Here is a 16636-nt window from a genome sequence, read left to right as displayed (position 1 = left end):
GAGAAGAAACAAAATCACCTCACTTTTCTCCACAAGAAATCTACTTGCAAAATAATTACATTCAATATATACCCAATAGTTCAGATTACACAAGAGTCACCCCCTCTCCAAATCATCAACTGCTTCTTCGTCTTCACTGTCATCCTCAATCAATATATTCTCATCAAAATCGTACATCTCTCCAACAAGTCCCTTTACAACTATCATTATCTCGTCCAACCTATTGTAAATCATGTGCGCAATTAACAACGACAAGATGTTCAATTGACCATCACGACTGAAAAACTTGTGGTAATCCAAGTGCTCTGTTATAGCACCATGACCTTCTGCATCAACACTTTTGGAGCTGTAGAACCGTTCACTCAATGAAATCTTGTTTATACCCCACTGACGGCTAAGTAGCTCCAAGTGTCTTAAAGACACATTTGCTTCAGTGATTTTTGGCAACGCCTCTTTGGACTTGATAGCATCGGAAGCCATATGAATGAGGGAGAAAATCTCAGCATCCAACTCTGAGTAGCAGAAACCCACACGTTTGATTATAATCGGTACCCATGAAACCGGGTCGTCAAGCTCATTTATCGCAATCAACATCATCAGGTATAGTTGTACAGTGTCTCCGATCAACCCTTGAAGGCGCAAGTACTTCGATTCTGGCCAATACCCTGCAATAGGTAGTTCAAATCTCAACGGTACCAAGAGTGTGTTTAACAGCGCAATTTTCATAAAATGATACCTGAATCGGGCCAAAAGAATGTCATGTCTTTCCAATATGTGATAAGAGGGATCATTGGATCTTTTCACGGCAAATTTTGCCACGTCACAATGAATGTTGCCAACTTCCGATAGCGATGATGACAATATTTGCCTCACAATGTGTTTCGAAGACTTTGGCTTGGGAAGAATAGCAGTCAATGACCCTATACACAAGCCAATGACCACACTAACAAATCGTATGTAAGCTGGTCTCCATCCGTATCCAACATTTGCTGACATGCTGCCACGGGCATCTAGCCAAGACGTACCCAATACCAAAATCGTCGTCACACCAAACAATATTTGAGGTAAAAGGGTCTGGTGTACAGAAAAATGTCTAAAGAATATCAAGTACAAAAAGATGACACCCGTCACAGCCCCGTATCCATAGTAGTTTCCAGCAGCACTCCCACACGAAATGTACCAGCAAACAAGACCTAGTAAACACCCGGCAAATGTGTAAATAAGCTTTGATATAAAGACATATGTGGTTTGTCCGGTACTTTCACTTATCGAAACGGCAATCATAATAACAAGCCAAACCATTCTGTTACTGTAGTACCAATGAGCGGTAGTTCTCACAAAATATGGGATAGCACCTATACATATAAGCCCCCCAGCACGAATCCAAAACCACAATCTATCTGATATTAGAAAGTAGAATACTTTAGTCAAGTATAATCCAACATATTGAGCAAAATTTGATGGCGGTAAATTGTCTGCGTCTCTGCTCTGAGTCTCCTTTCGTAAATAGTCTGGTACCTCTTCGTCAAGATCACTTGTCAAGTGTCGCGGCTTAGAATACTTATTTTTAGTGAAATAGGTGATGAATTTGGGAGTGGGTCGCCTTTCATCCAAATCGATTAGTAAATCGATAAGCTTGACAAGATTTTCGCATTGATGGCGAGCAATCTGGAGAAACAACACTCCCTGGCTAATCAAAAACAATAGCCACTCCTCGCTCTGGTTGCTGTCAATCATCATATCTTTCAAGACATCGACGTTCTCAAATTTTGCAAGCGTTTCCACAAGTTCCCTTTTCACCTCTTTCACCTTTTCTGCCATTTCCTTTTGCCTTGCAACATGCTTTTTGTATTCCCATGGAACTAAAGCGAAAATCCTAAAGTGATTTGCAGCATTGAGCCATTCTAGTATCTTGCTTTGTGCTTTGTTTGATACGTCCAAAAACGGACTAAGATTATGTGTGAGTAATTCAGCAATCTCATCTATTTCATCTGGTCTTAATCTTCGTCCAAGTCCCTGATGCATGAATCGATTTCGTAACGTCTTCAAACGCTTCTTGTGTTCGTATTCTCCTACTTTTTTGTAGGAATCTTGGAACGCGCTATATATCTTGGCGTGGCCATGGGTCAAGGAAGACACAGTCGATCTTCGTCTTGACATTGTGAAATCATCTTTTGCAAAAAATGTCCGCTCCTGCAACAATTGGAAAAAATGTGCATAACTGGCAGTTGACGTGATTAAGTTTTTGGTTAATGATCTGAGTTGTCCAACATCACCAACGTCAAATCTACCATAAGAGTACTCCAACCATACGGTTGAGGCAAGTATCTCCAAAGGGGCTGTTTTACTCCTGATACTAGTCATTTCCTTCTTGAATGCTTTGTAGTTTGCAAAATTCGGTGCCGACGGTTTCATTGTCATGAAAAGTCGCATATTCTTCTCTGAAGCTTGCTTTAATTGTGTGAGCACTCCCTGCATACCAGCAATGTACTTGAAGTTGGACGTCAGTGGAAATACAAAGAAACCTGCGCCAACTTTCAAAAGAAGACCACATCCAAGTGGTTTCAAAACCGTAAATCCAATTTGTAACGGCTCATACAACGGAGAAAAATGTCCATAACACGAGAAAATCACATTTCCTATTTGACCCATAATATAGCACATATTTCCGAGTGGATGTAGGCGTCGTATGTTGCCTAGTATAACTGTGTTTATAATCATGGATATCATGGTCACAGCAACAGCTTTCGTTTCGATGTACCTTCCACTGAAAACTTGCTCAGTTATACAGTTGGTGAGTTCGGGTCCTGCTTGGCAAACTCCCTCAGTGATCAAGCTTTGCACTAGCTCTTGCTGCGTGATTCCGCCATGCAAATCATTAATTATTTTTGATCTAACAACATGGTGAACAAACGAAATCAATGCTCCAATCAACATCAATATTGCAGTCAATACATTCATAATAACGGACCCACCGCCGGCTATACCAATGAAGGAGACAATCATGGTCAAATATGGAGCGCCTCCAAGCCATGTACTAGTTTTCGGTACTATGGACAATATCGCCGATGGGTATAGATGCGTCCAACTTTGAATGACAACTTTGAAAGACTTGTAGTTCAAGTGATCTAGGACATAATCAGGATACACCACGCTGTAAACTTTTCTCCACAAAGGTTGCTTTCTTGCGGGCTCTTCGGTTATTATGGTTGTTCCAATATTCCGCTTATCGCCTTCTGGATAGTATTCATTGCATGTTACATTATTGTCATTATTGACTTCGTACTTTGGTGCGAATGTAATCGGTTCTTCTGCGTTTCTTGGCGATGCCCGAGACGCAGCTGACGTTGAGATGGAACTCAATGAAATGTTTTCTTCTTCATCATTACGTGGATCAGCCATGGGTACTTGATTTGAAGCTATATCTCTCTGTACTGTAGAATCTTGAATGTGTTAGCCAATGTTATGCGTACGACTGTCTAATCGCATAGAATTTATAGTTCTCAATTGAAGATGAGACTTCAGCCTCTTGTGGAAACTTTTTGCTCGCGGTGTTTATATTTCCGGTTTTAAGAATTATATAATCGAGGTGACACTAAAACCAAGAGTGGCAATTACTCACCCTAATGATTCTGTAAACTTATGAGAAAAGTGGTCGTTTCATGGATAGCTCCTGTTTGGAAAGACATTGATCTATTCTATAAGCAAAAAAAAAAAAAAACCCCAGGTTTTCAACACAACTTTCGTAGTAAAGTATGCTAGAACTGGACGGTTTGGACCGTTGTGAGGTAGACTGTATTATTGCGCTTTTGTGTTGCGATCCAAAAATGCTCGGACAAAACTGCGTATGACCGAGGGGATCCTTGACAGCGCGATAAGTCCCATGGCAATAAAACAATAAGTGTTGTTTAGGCTATAACTTCGTCATGTTGGGCTGTATACTCGAAGGCTATGTGGCGAGTGGAATGTACTCTCCGTGAATTACATTATGAGTGATTGATAAAACACCAGGTGTTATGCGTAAGGTATTGAGAACGCAGTGTTTATTGCACCTCAAAGTGGATGGCCACTTGAGTCCAGAAGCTGTCTTCAACAGATCGACACCCCAGTCTAAACCAAAGTGGGGATGTGCTTTTAATGTTTGCACAGTGGACAGAATCCTTATAATGTTAGCCGCGCGGTGTATGGCGAGTGAGTCAACCACAGTTGAAAACTTTTCGAGGATCTCTCGGAAGTTGCCGAGAAGCATAATAAGATATAAATACCACGACAAAGTCTAATAAAATGTTCATATAACAGCATCCCCCTTCTACAAACTCTTCAGCACACACATTACTACATATTCAAACCAACCAGGTTACAAAATGGCTAAAGTCTTGACAGAGTCACAATTTCATTCCGAAGTCGTATCTAAATATGTTGACGTTATCGGTGAAAAATTAGGTGGAAAAATCCATTCATTCTCTGATGAGTGGTTCGCTCAGGCTGAAAACTTGATCAAACCGAAAGCACCAATCAGAGACGCTACTAGATTCACCTACGCAGGCGCATGGTATGATGGATGGGAAACAAGAAGACACAATGAGGAAGAGGCTGACTGGGTCATCTTCAAATTCGGTGTAAGCTCAGCTAATTTGATAGGGTGTGAGGTGGACACTGCGTTCTTTAATGGTAATCACGCACCAGCAATTTCCGTAGAGGCTGTCCAGGTTTTCAATGATGATGAATTGGAGAAGTTGAGTGAAAAAGATTGGGAAACTGTGATCCCCAAAACTGAGTGTGGACCTAGTCAAAAACACTTTTTTGCCAGGGACAAGCTCACTGAAAAAAACTACACTCATGCTAGATTGAGAATGTACCCAGACGGGGGTATCGCTAGATTCAGGTTGTATGGACATGTCGTACCAGTAACGAAAAATACCTCGGACGTGGTTGATTTTGCATCTGTGAAGAATGGGGGTGTCGCAATTAAAGTTAGTGACCAGCATTTTGGTACTGCTGACAATTTATTGTTACCTGGAAGGGGTCATGATATGAGTGATGGTTGGGAGACAAAAAGATCTAGAGAACCGGGCCACACTGATTGGGTCGTGATTAGATTGGGGGCTCCAGCTAAATTGCAAAAGATTGTCATTGACACTGCTCATTTCAGAGGTAACTTTCCACAAAAGATCAATGTCAAGGGAACTATTGTCAAGGATGAAAATGATATCGATAATGCCGAATGGGTCACTGTCGTCCCAGATTCGAAAACCGGAGCTGACAAGGAGCACGAGTTTGCTATCGAAAATGATCAACCTTTTTCACACATTAAGGTTACTATCATCCCAGATGGAGGAGTAAAGAGAATCAGAGCATTTGGTGTGAAAGCCTAAGTATACTGTTAGTCACGTTTTATAGTGTATATACGTATTTCAGGAGTATTCACATCGAAATAACAATTTGCCGACATTGTACCTGGACTGGCCTCTTGAATGGCGATCTTCCAGCGGTTGGGAAACCACTGGTCAAGCTCCTGTTCCCATGATTGAATTGTTTCCAAATTTCTCACTGTAGCCGCAATCACCGCAAACTGCAACTTGTTGAGGTCAAAGAAGTCATTAATAGTACGACATAAAGGCTCAAGTATTCTCAGATCATATGTCACATCCGCAGCAATAACCATATCAATGTCTTCTTGTATAGTCAAAGGTTCGCCCCATATTAGTTGTTGAAATTGAAGTTCATCCGCATCTGATAAATCGTTCTCTCTCAAAGTTTCGTTCATGTTCTCAAACACTATGGATGAGCCATCAGTTAAAAAGATTTTTTGTAATGGTGAGTGTCGATGGTGATGCTTGGCTAGTGAAAGTCCTAATAACCCCGTTCCACAACCTAGCTCAACAACTGTTTTACCCTTCAAATCGATAGGTACTGGCTTTACACATGCATCTTTATCATTGAGGATATTAGATAGAAACAATGCTGCCTCCCATGTTCGTAGACCTGTAGTATTATTACCGGATATCAACCTCGGCATCTCCTTCATGGTAAGCACGTCATCTGCAGAAGAAGAAAAATCGACATTGAAGCCCCCAACTTGGTACTTGATCATATCCGGTACATCTGGTGGCAATTCCTTTGCATTGAGTATTTTGGGATCGACATATAGCTCGTAGATCTCATCTGATGTCTCTTCATCTAAAGCTTCGATGCAACGAATGTATTGCGAAAGAAGACCTTTGAAATAGAATGGATTGTTGTCAATTTGGGGTTTCAAAAACCGCACAGCCTCTAGTTGAGCGGCATACGTAGTGAGCTCATTGGGAATATGTATCTTCTTAACTGGTACCCTTTGCTCAATGAATGCTTGCAACTTGTTCATCCATGCACCAGACATGTAATCCTGTATATAGCTCCTGTCCAATCGAACAGAAGAAAAAAAGGAAAAAAAAAAAAAAACATTTCTACTGAGAGAGTGAGAGAGAGAGAGACACTGTGTGTGTGTGTGTGTGTGTGTGTGTGTGTGCGTAGTTGAAAAGAAAAATTTCAACGAGAACAGAAAGATTGAGAGATACCCCCTATTGCTTTCAAGTCACACTTTCACGAAAAACACATTAACAATGCCATCGCTTCCAAAATACCCATTCCCTGTCTTGAAGACTTACTGGCCATATGCTGTCGGAGGTATGTTAGATGACTGAGCTGTTTGTTGGCGTTGGGTCAAGAGGTTTCGAATTTAGACATCGAGAAGGACAGAGCACCCAATCAATTGAACTGGGTTGAGATAAACGGAGCATTTCAAGCTGGTTCCTTGGACTTTCAATTTGAAAGGGTAGGACGTGCATTCTTTGAAAGACTGAGAGATATCAAGATCACAATCCCGTGGAGGAACGTCCACTTCATTTCCGTCAATGTCAACTATGCTACCAGAATTGAGAACATTTTCTTTACTAACTATCGATAATATAGCCGGAGTCACATACTACTTGATCTACAAAGCTTCAATTGCCTCAGCCAACTCGGACGAATTCATTAACGATCCAAGAAACCCAAGATTCAAGAATGGTGGAAAATTCATTGACTTGAACAAGAAAGAAGAAGCTCATTGATTACGCTAGAGCGAGGTTGGCACGGCTGCTTGTGCATGAGAGAGGTGTTTTCACATCAATGATTTGGTATTTCACTGAAATTTCCTTTTATGCAAGGTAAATACAAAAATAAATTAAACATTCAAAAGTGATGACAGTGGACTTGTAGGTCTGTTGTGTAGTGACTCTGTATCGATTTGGAAGTAGATGGTTGACTCAAGTCTGTGCCCATCTTCAGCCAATTAGGTAGGTAAGTTATGTAAGAATCGTGGCGCTACCGGGATGCGTTTTTTACTTTCAAAGAGTCATCTTCTCACTCACTCACACACACTCTCTCTCCATATTATTAATCAAAGATTATATAAAAATCCCAAGCCGATTCTTCTCTAACAAGTTTCATCTTTACTTAGACTCCACAGCTTATACAATGTTATCAAGAAGGAGCATTTTCCACAATATAAACGGAGGCGTCATTAGGCGTCTCCTCCACATCAAGACAGCAACCACACCAAATGAAAACGCTTTGAAGTTCATCTCGCCAGATAAGCCCATATTACCTATAGAGAACACGACATTCGAATTCACTTCAACATTACAGGCCATACATTCACCATTAGCATTACAGCTTTTCAAACTTCCTGGGATCAAGTCGATCCTATTAGGACCCGACTTTTTAACTGTCAACAAGTTTGATAATTACGATTGGCATGATTTGTCAAACGAAGTTACGGACACTATGAAGCAATTTTTAGAACACAGGGAGGGCAAACCGGTTATAACTAATGAACTTGTTGAAAAGATTCAGGAAGATAAACAAGCGTTGGAAGATGAAGATGAATCTGAAATTGTACTGATGATCAAAGAACTCATCGAAACAAGGATACGTCCGGCTATTCAAGACGATGGGGGAGATATTGAGTTCAAGGGATTTGATGAAGAGACCGGTACGGTGTTTTTGAAGCTCCAGGGGGCTTGTAAATCATGCAGTGCAAGTGAAGACACGTTAAAGAGTGGGATTGAAGGCATGTTGAAGCATTACATAGAAGAAGTTCAAGAGGTGCAGCAGATTTTGGATCCTGAGGAAGAGATTGCAATGAAGGAATTTGAGAGGTTGGAGTCGCAATTAAAGGGGGCCAAGAGTAATGTTGTAGACGAGGGCCCGCCATCTTTATAGTTTGCTTAGAGAGTTTTTGTATTTATTCATGGAATGTTATTTATTTTGGCACAAAACTCTTTTCTATATCATGAAGAATTCTTTGACGGATTTTGGTTTCGGCGTCAAGTTGGATTACTTGATCGTTTGATTCTTGCAAAAGTCCATGGTCAATGCATTTACCACCAACTGTGAGTCTCACTTCTTCAAATAATTGCCTCGCCCATTTGGTTATGAATTTGATCCAGTCCCTTGATACTTGGTTGAAACCTAACACCCACCCCAAACTGGACAAGGCTATGCAGGCATTCCCACTGAAACCGAAAAACTGATATGCTAATGCGGCAATGACCGAAATGGGTAGTTGATAATAGACAAACGCTTTTGAAAGTATAGAATAAACTTGCGGTTGGACTTCCAAACTGACTCGCCTATTAATGACATCATTTTTCAATTCCAAGAGCGGATTTTCCACCACCTCATCTGTAGAAAGTATCTTTCCTCGAAGGAAATTATAATTCTCGATTCCCCGATTCATAAAGTGTTTGCTAAAGAAATCTTTCAAGTCGTATTCCACATTGTCATTCTTATAGTACAACTTCCACCACGACAATTGCTTTTGAACAAAATTGGTCGTTTCCGGAATAAATTCATATTGCAATTCTGAGTTGACCATTTGTCCAAATTGTTCAATCTCCGACTGTGTCACTTCAGAACCCTCATTAATTACCGTATTGGACTTGTCGATTTTACTCTGGATCATTCCACTAACCTTTTCAAAATACCAACTAACCAAATTGTTCGTTCTCAGATAATAATCAACAAACTTGAATAGCTCATAAATGTTACTTCGAGTCATGCTATCTATGTACTCGTCTGCTGCATGTACATCTCTTTCCATGAATTGAACAATACCCTCGTATGCAAGTTTGCTATTGATTTTGATCAAATGTGTTTGTATTCCCTCCTCAAGTGAGAGCGGTGCCAGTTCAGTGCTCATGGGCGAGTATTCTGTATTGTCAATGACTTGCAAGAGAAGTCGATCTCTCACAATTGAGGGCAAGTCTGCAGAGACATAATTGAATCGATGAGTGACATATACAACATACACCAAATCACTAATCCTTCTTTCCAACTCTGCCGCATCTTCAAACTCCTCTATTATCAAATCATTTGGTGTCTCTGGAGCTTCTTTGTGAAATGTGTTTCTATAAAATCCATTTAGTACGGGCGATGGAATTTGGTACTCAAGGTCATCCGCATCGACAAGATCTCTGTTGTACTCTCCAAATATAAATCTTGCCAATCCGTTCCTTTTCCTTATGCGTTCAAACCATACTTGATTGTTCGAAGCCAATGGATCAGCAAGTAACACCTCCATAATTTTCGAATTTCGGCGCACGTCGGGTGACTCGTACAAGACACCAATGTTGAATGCCTGTGGCTCGTGCCTGTTAGCTAGCAATTGTTTGAGTGTTGCTATGTACTTGTTCAATTCCTTGTCTTTAGGGAAACTACTCTGGTAGTTGCTCAAGTTGTATAGTAATGTGTTTGGCTCTGATCTTTGGTTATCATGAAGTGCCGTTGCTTGTGAATATGGCCTCGCCCGCTTACACAAGGATGCGCATGGTGGAAGGCTAATTGAGTAATGTATCGACTTGTGCCTTAGTGTTCTCGGTATCACAAGCATAAAAATCAGTGGGCTAGATTGATGCTGTCAAAGGCTTATAGTCTTGCATAGACAGGACAAGCAAAAAAAAAAAAAAGCAAAAAAGGGTCGAAAAACATTCAGTTGATATTGGTAGCACAGTGCCGCTAATTAGCAACAACCCTAAGTTTACTCTCCTTGAGTCACCTCATTGATGAGACAGTATCATAAATCTTGGACTCCTACTATTTTACACCAACAAAGCTGCGAATCTCCTCTCATTCTCGTAAAGCCTGAGTTTGCTGTTGTGATAACTTTGCTTGAAAGCTTTTTAAAGTGTTTGCCCCTCCCCCGGATCTTCAACGCAAAACGCGAATTTCGGAATTGTGGAAAGCAAAACCTCTCTCCTAACTTTTTCCGAATCATACAGAGATATCGCAAAACATTCTCCACATAGTTCTCCCACCACCACCTGTCAAAACTCCTTATCGGCTGTTATTTTTTGCTATACCTAACCCCATATATCACAAGTCGCTCCTTTCGAATAGCAAAACATGCACCGAGCAATAAAATCTACAGTTCAGACTTTCAAGAAATACCTCACATTTATAGGCCCGGGCTTGGTCGTCTCGGTGTCATACTTGGATCCAGGCAACTACTCCACCTCGACCTCGGGTGGGTCAATGTACCAGTACAAACTCTGCTTCATCATATTCATGTCAAACATATTTGCAGTGATTTTGCAAACGCTATGTGTAAAGTTGGGAACAATAACGGGTCTAGACCTAGCTGAAATGTGTCGATTAAACTTGACTCCCAAATGGAATTTGTTTATGTATTTGTGTGCCGAGATAGCCATAATCGCCACTGACTTGGCAGAAGTGGTTGGGACGGCGATATCGTTGGAGATCTTGTTTGGCATTCCCTTGCTATATGGTGTGCTCATTACTGTTCTTGATGTATTGATTGTCTTGATGGCATATCACAAGGACGGCTCTTTAAAGCAAACCAAGGTGTTTGAAATCTTGGTGTCCATTTTAGTCATGGCCACTTGCGTTTGTTTCATCTTGGAGTTGTTCAGGTGCCCGTTTGAACCTGGCGCTGGTTGGGAAATCTTTAAAGGATTTCTTCCGGTGAACAAGGAAATCTTTAAAGAGAAGAATGCATTGTTCTTGAGTTGTGGAATTGTGGGAAGTACAGTCATGCCACACTCGTTGTTCCTTGGGTCAGCTTTGGTGCAACCGAGGTTGAAGGATTTCGATGAAAAGCATGGCTTAAAAGAAGTTGTCTTTATTGGTTCGGATAATGCGCAGTTAAGCGCCATCAATCCCAACGCCCCAAATGAGACGTCAGAAGACCTTGCACCTACCCCAATGTCAAGATTGAGAAGCTTGTCCAATGGGTCCATGCTTGTAACGAAATACAAGCCATCATATGAAGCAATAAAATACTGCCTAAACTACTCATACGCTGAGTTGATCTTGTCGTTGTTTATTGTTGCTGTGTTTGTCAACTCTGCAATATTGATTGTGGCCGGGGCCACACTTTACGGAAAACCCGATGCTGCCGACGCCGACTTGTTATCCATATACGAAATGTTGTCGCGGTACATATCACCCGCTGCAGGTTTGTTGTTTGCTTTGAGTATGTTGTTTTCTGGTCAAAGTGCTGGGATTGTTTGTACCATGGCGGGCCAAATTGTATCTGAGGGTTTCATTAATTGGACAATTGCTCCTTGGAAAAGAAGAATAATGACTAGAATAATTGCAATCGTGCCTGTTGTAATTGTCATTGGCATTCTTGGTCGAGAAGGTGTCAATAAAGTCATGAATTCGTCGCAGGTTGTGCTCAGTTTCATCTTACCAATCGTTAGTGCACCCTTGATTTACTTTACTTGTAAAAAGAAGTACATGGTGGTTCACAAAACTAGCAGCGTACTGGACGAAACTAGTCCATTACTCACATCCAGTCAGGACAACACCGATGTGTCAAAAACAATCACGTACGAGAATGGAACATTCCTACAAATCACGAGTATCCTTACATGGATTATCATTACAGCTCTAAATATCTACTTGATCATTGCGTTTGCTAACGGAGCAGACATATAAAATTCACAATTAAGAAAAAAAAATTGGTATTTTTTTTTTAAAGGATCTTGCCAAATCTATTGTAGCCTTCTTCTTCCACGTGTAGAGGATGTTCGCAAATTGGGCAACCTACCTGGCTTTGTTATATGACTTGTTCCGAGATGCGACCCGGATCCAATCAACGATCTTGATGCTGGCATACCTGGCAATGTACCATTGTACTCGCTGACCAAAGTAGGAATCTTTTTGCTGACTTTGTACCCCAAACTACCCGGACCAACATTGTACAACTTCATAGTAATCGATAGTAAATGATGTACACGCTTATGCAATTGGTTTTCTTCGTCACTGGGACACGAAAGATCCTTGGCATACCTCTCCTGGCGCAATTTGTTGATCTCCAACAAAGAGTCTGAAATCAAGCGTTGTAATTTTGAAGGTTGCAACAAGTCTTGCTGATGATCTTTCAAAAATTCAAGAGACTTGATTTCTTGTGGATCCCATTTGATCAAATTTGTCAAACTGATTTCGTGCTGTTCTTTTAAATCGCCATCATCTTTCTTGATTTCTGTTGTTGGGTCTTCCGCATCCTCCACCTCCACGTCGTTGTCGTCTCGGGTCCCACTTGGTGTTGCAATTTCCCCCTGAGTCCTTTCTACATCCTCAACCTCTGTATCCTCGTCCATAGCATCGTCTGCATGCACAAAACTATGCTTGAGCTTTTCTATTTCGGCAACACCAATATGCTGCAACCATATATTGCCCTTTAGTCTCTCAGAAACGACAGCGCCTTTGCCATCCTTGTTGGGAGCAAAGGATTGATAGTTGTGCCCCAGACCCCAAGTATTATTTGCACCTCCTTTTTCATTATTGTGGTTTCGTAATATGTTCAACATGGGAGGCTCGTTTGAGGTGTATGGTAAATCAGCATATTGCGGCAACTCAACTGTTGATCTCAAACTTAAAGCCTTGTACGTCAACCAATCTGGCATAGCAACGGTGTACCAAGTTGGGTGGAAAAAATCATGCAAGATGTTGGTTGGTCCTTGTAATGGAAGTGGTATTGTAGCACTCGAGGGTGAGATATTCTCCAATAAATTATTTGAATTGGAATCCTTCACCATCGGTACAACTTTTGTTACAGTGAATGGCTCGTCAACCAAGGTCGGTGTAGAGTCCAAACTTGACTTTTGGATAATTGACGAAAACAATGGCTGTATTTTTTGCTTTATTGGAGGTGGATGGTGGGGATTGTATATGCTTGAACGACTTTGATAATCTTCCTCCCTGCTTTTTGAAATGTATGTGATGACTTCTCCATTTGCAAGTGTGTACGTGTCCAAAATCTTATTGAATTCGTCTTCAAGTTGAGTTTCAAGCTCGTTTGTGATATCATTTGACTGGTTAGTTTGAACGATGGTACCCATCTCCCTTAATAACAATTCACAGGAAAACTTGTAGAAGAAATCAATTTGCTTGTAAGCTTCCGAGCCTTGAGATTCCTTACTCAAAAGAACAGATGAAACTGCTTTGATGTCATGGTACAACCTGTAAGGTGATGAGTTATATTTGCCTTCCTCGTATTGACGAGATAAGCTTGTAAACACTTTTGAATCTTTCTCTTTTAGTGAGGAGATGATCGCATCCGGATCAGGCTCGTAGAAATTCTCCGGCAACACTTCTTTGCTTATGATGTCGCCATTGGTGTGCTGATAGACTGTGAATAAATCTGGCAATATGGCGTTAAAGTGAGCTTTGAAGGTCGTTAGTACTTCAATGTTCGTGGATTTCAAAGTTGCTTGCAACGTACCTGTAGAGCCACCGTTTTCATAATCTTGAGTCATGTTGAGTTTTGTTGTCTCCTGTTGACAAAATTACACTTCTGTGGAAGCCTGATTATAGCTGCTTTGTACAGAGACTCTCAAAACTAATCGATTTGTTTTTTTTTTTTTGTTGATGTATCTCTCTGTGAATATTTCTTTTTTTTGTTTTTTTTTTTTTCTTCTAATAATCTTTTGGATATCGAGGATTTTTTAATTTTGTGCATGATCACACGCCTAATGTATACCAACTACTACCTTGTTCTTTGGTCACAGTAACTGAGCGTGGCTTGCATCCAACTTTTCTAGCAAAAGTTATTATCAATGTTTCGGTGGGGCATCCCTTTCTTTTATTGAACTCCGTAACACACTTCCAGAACAAAACATTCTTGTTTTTTTGATCGACCGGATGGATACTCTTGATCACCTTGTCCCTCGAGATGATCATCCTTTTATCAAAGACCCTTAGCTTGACCTTTGATGATCTTCTCTTGAAATAGTTCATTTTGGTCAAAAGAAATGGATTGTAAACACTTTTTTGAGTCTCATGTGCTGCTTCCACCACATCTGTAGAGACTCCCTCAGACAAGATTGATGTTTTACTGGTGTCCTCTATAACATCTTCGGCATCTGTCAGACACATTTCCTCATAGCTCTCTTCGTAGAAAGAAAAACTCCAATTGTTAGATGAAGAACCCATGGCTGATGGTAAAATCGGGTTGTTTCTATTTCATTTGGAGTGTGGGGAGAGTGGCTTCACAACCAAAGTTTTACAACCGCATTACTCAACACGTCAATAATTTTTTTAAAAGCAAAATAAAATAGTTTGTATACAATCATTTACCTGGGTTCGACATGATCGCCTCAATCCTCGAGACTTGGTTCGAAAGCTCAAGCGCCAAGTCGTCCTTATGTCTCTCTCTTTCTTCTATATCAACAAACTCTTTACGCCCGCGTACAATCCAATCACAGAAGAAGATGACAAACACAACACCAAGCACAGCTGAGGAGTAGTTCATGTTTCCAGCAGTGACAGGCATCACAGATGGGAAGTTGTAGAATACTGTAGTGAAAATAGTCCAAACAACAAGTGCAATATTGCAAAATAAACCGACTTTGCCCCACCAGAATGGGCCATGTCGGATCTGGTTCCTCTTGAAGATTAAACAAAGGGTGGGAACCATGTACGACAACAACAAGAGCATCACACACGACACTAATATGGAGTTGAATGCAGTGTCGGAACCCAAGTAGATGCATCCAATAACAGCAACCCAGAAGCACGACACAAAGTGTGCATAGATTGTAGTCCCTGTCTTGGGGTTAACTCTTGACAAATACTTTGAAAATGGCAACCCATTGTCTCTGGCGAAGCCCCAACAGATTCTTGCCGACCATGTGTGACATCCAATGTTACAGCCAAAAGCGGTGATGATGATCAAAATACCCAATCCCAAGGCGGCACCTTTGGATCCTGTTGCCTGGTGGAAAATATCCAAGATTGGAATACCCGTGTTTGATGCAAAAACAGCTTCCAAATTCGTTATGGAGAAGAATATTGCAATACAGAATGTAAATGTCGTCACAAAACCGATAACCACCGTACTTATAAGGGCTCTGGGTACGTCAACAGCAGGATTAAACGACTCTTCTGCAATGTGTGTGGCCGCATCAAGTCCGTTGAAACTCCAATTGGGGTTGATCAAACCAACAATGAACGCAACCCCTGACGAGCTCCATCCTGTCTGGTTTTGAAATTCAACAAACACAAATTTGGCGCTTTGGAAGTCTCCTTTATGCATAGCCAAAACCGTGATGATGATAATTATAAACGACGAAAGTGATATGCCGAGAGTCCCCATGAATATAGCGGGCAAAGGGCGATCATAAACGTTGAAAATCAGAACAAAGATATTGAATATCTGGTAGGTGACAAACACATGCCATTTGTGGACAACAAAGTTAGGACGGAACAAAGCATAAGCCCCAACTATACCAATCGATGTGGTGGTTGTAATACTGGCTGACGTGAACACTGATCCCACCCACGATAATACTCCAGTTATGTAGGCAAGTAATCTCGAATACTTGCGTGGTGCCAACTTCATTGTCCAGTAGATCTGGCCTGACGCATTTGGATAGGCTGACGCCATTTCAGCCAATGAAATTACTGTACATAATGAAAAGAACGAAACGATAATGATACCATAAACAATCATCATTGGTCCACCAGAAGCAATTCCCGCAATCAAAGATCCACTGATACCAGCCCACGAGTTTGTGATTCCAAAACCAACTCCAATCAACGAAATTATATTGAAATTTCTTCTCAATTCTGGTGCGTATCCAGTCTCAGCCAGAAACTCTAAGTTGGCGTGTGCTTCCTTCAATGCTTTAGATGCCTCTCTCTCATTTGCTGTTGCAATATTATCTAAACTTCTAATGGTGGCTGGCAGACGAACTCTGTCTGGAACAGGTGGGTTAACAAAATTTTCATCTCCTTCACTGTGACTGTCCCATGAAGACTCGGGCTTGTGTATTGAGTCTGACATCTTTGGATTTACTTGTCTAAGATTGCAAAAGCAGCGAGAATGTTGTCATTGCAGAAGAGAGTCTTCCATTTATATATATTATGTTATTTGAGTTCCAAGTCCCTTCCCCTCATCAAAAGAGAATGGGTCATTGGTTAGTCTATTTTAGGACGGCTTTGTATCTGACTAAAAGGAGTGTGCAATTCGTATAATCTGCAACATCCATATTCCAAACGTTTGAAGGACCATACAGAAGGGATTTTGAGAATATGCGTGAGTGATTACTTGATTTGAACACTTCAAAGTGGAGTTGAAGAGAATAGA

At 40.9% G+C, this 16636-nt stretch overlaps 10 protein-coding genes across 10 annotated transcripts; 4 read left to right on the top strand and 6 right to left on the bottom strand. All coding sequences in view use genetic code 12, as the record gives it.

Annotated features, from left to right (window-relative positions):
• Window positions 1-96: 96 nt before the first annotated feature.
• KGF57_003204 (aromatic acid exporter family protein) lies at window positions 97-3402 on the bottom strand (the record flags this gene model as incomplete). The annotated part of the gene is made up of 1 exon (XM_051752600.1): window positions 97-3402. One exon carries the CDS (start codon window positions 3400-3402, stop codon window positions 97-99), a length of 3306 nt encoding a protein of 1101 aa, XP_051608213.1.
• A 962-nt stretch (window positions 3403-4364) lies between these two features.
• On the top strand, window positions 4365-5375 carry KGF57_003203 (allantoicase; the record flags this gene model as incomplete). Its single annotated transcript, XM_051752599.1, has 1 exon — window positions 4365-5375. The coding sequence occupies one exon, from the start codon at window positions 4365-4367 to the stop codon at window positions 5373-5375; it is 1011 nt and encodes a 336-aa protein (XP_051608212.1).
• An 8-nt stretch (window positions 5376-5383) lies between these two features.
• Window positions 5384-6379, bottom strand: KGF57_003202 (protein-lysine N-methyltransferase; the record flags this gene model as incomplete). Its single annotated transcript, XM_051752598.1, has 1 exon — window positions 5384-6379. One exon carries the CDS (start codon window positions 6377-6379, stop codon window positions 5384-5386), a length of 996 nt encoding a protein of 331 aa, XP_051608211.1.
• Window positions 6380-6602: 223 nt separating this feature from the next.
• ATP18 (F1F0 ATP synthase subunit i) lies at window positions 6603-7091 on the top strand (the record flags this gene model as incomplete). The annotated part of the gene is made up of 2 exons (XM_051752597.1): window positions 6603-6666; window positions 6844-7091. The coding sequence occupies 2 exons, from the start codon at window positions 6603-6605 to the stop codon at window positions 7089-7091; spliced, it is 312 nt and encodes a 103-aa protein (XP_051608210.1).
• A 406-nt stretch (window positions 7092-7497) lies between these two features.
• On the top strand, window positions 7498-8244 carry KGF57_003200 (uncharacterized protein; the record flags this gene model as incomplete). Its single annotated transcript, XM_051752596.1, has 1 exon — window positions 7498-8244. The coding sequence occupies one exon, from the start codon at window positions 7498-7500 to the stop codon at window positions 8242-8244; it is 747 nt and encodes a 248-aa protein (XP_051608209.1).
• A 40-nt stretch (window positions 8245-8284) lies between these two features.
• On the bottom strand, window positions 8285-9913 carry KGF57_003199 (uncharacterized protein; the record flags this gene model as incomplete). Its single annotated transcript, XM_051752595.1, has 1 exon — window positions 8285-9913. One exon carries the CDS (start codon window positions 9911-9913, stop codon window positions 8285-8287), a length of 1629 nt encoding a protein of 542 aa, XP_051608208.1.
• A 674-nt stretch (window positions 9914-10587) lies between these two features.
• Window positions 10588-11982, top strand: SMF3 (putative divalent metal ion transporter; the record flags this gene model as incomplete). The annotated part of the gene is made up of 1 exon (XM_051752594.1): window positions 10588-11982. One exon carries the CDS (start codon window positions 10588-10590, stop codon window positions 11980-11982), a length of 1395 nt encoding a protein of 464 aa, XP_051608207.1.
• A 56-nt stretch (window positions 11983-12038) lies between these two features.
• Window positions 12039-13805, bottom strand: KGF57_003197 (uncharacterized protein; the record flags this gene model as incomplete). Its single annotated transcript, XM_051752591.1, has 1 exon — window positions 12039-13805. The coding sequence occupies one exon, from the start codon at window positions 13803-13805 to the stop codon at window positions 12039-12041; it is 1767 nt and encodes a 588-aa protein (XP_051608206.1).
• A 205-nt stretch (window positions 13806-14010) lies between these two features.
• On the bottom strand, window positions 14011-14481 carry KGF57_003196 (uncharacterized protein; the record flags this gene model as incomplete). The annotated part of the gene is made up of 1 exon (XM_051752590.1): window positions 14011-14481. One exon carries the CDS (start codon window positions 14479-14481, stop codon window positions 14011-14013), a length of 471 nt encoding a protein of 156 aa, XP_051608205.1.
• Window positions 14482-14617: 136 nt separating this feature from the next.
• On the bottom strand, window positions 14618-16333 carry KGF57_003195 (uncharacterized protein; the record flags this gene model as incomplete). The annotated part of the gene is made up of 1 exon (XM_051752589.1): window positions 14618-16333. One exon carries the CDS (start codon window positions 16331-16333, stop codon window positions 14618-14620), a length of 1716 nt encoding a protein of 571 aa, XP_051608204.1.
• Window positions 16334-16636: the final 303 nt, after the last annotated feature.

This window comes from Candida theae (assembly GCF_024610275.1).
Source record: "Candida theae strain CBS 12239 chromosome Unknown scaffold1, whole genome shotgun sequence".
Taxonomy (NCBI): domain Eukaryota; kingdom Fungi; phylum Ascomycota; class Pichiomycetes; order Serinales; family Debaryomycetaceae; genus Lodderomyces; species Lodderomyces theae.
Note: the sequence above shows the minus strand (reverse complement) of the source record. Positions and strands in the feature narration are given on the sequence as shown.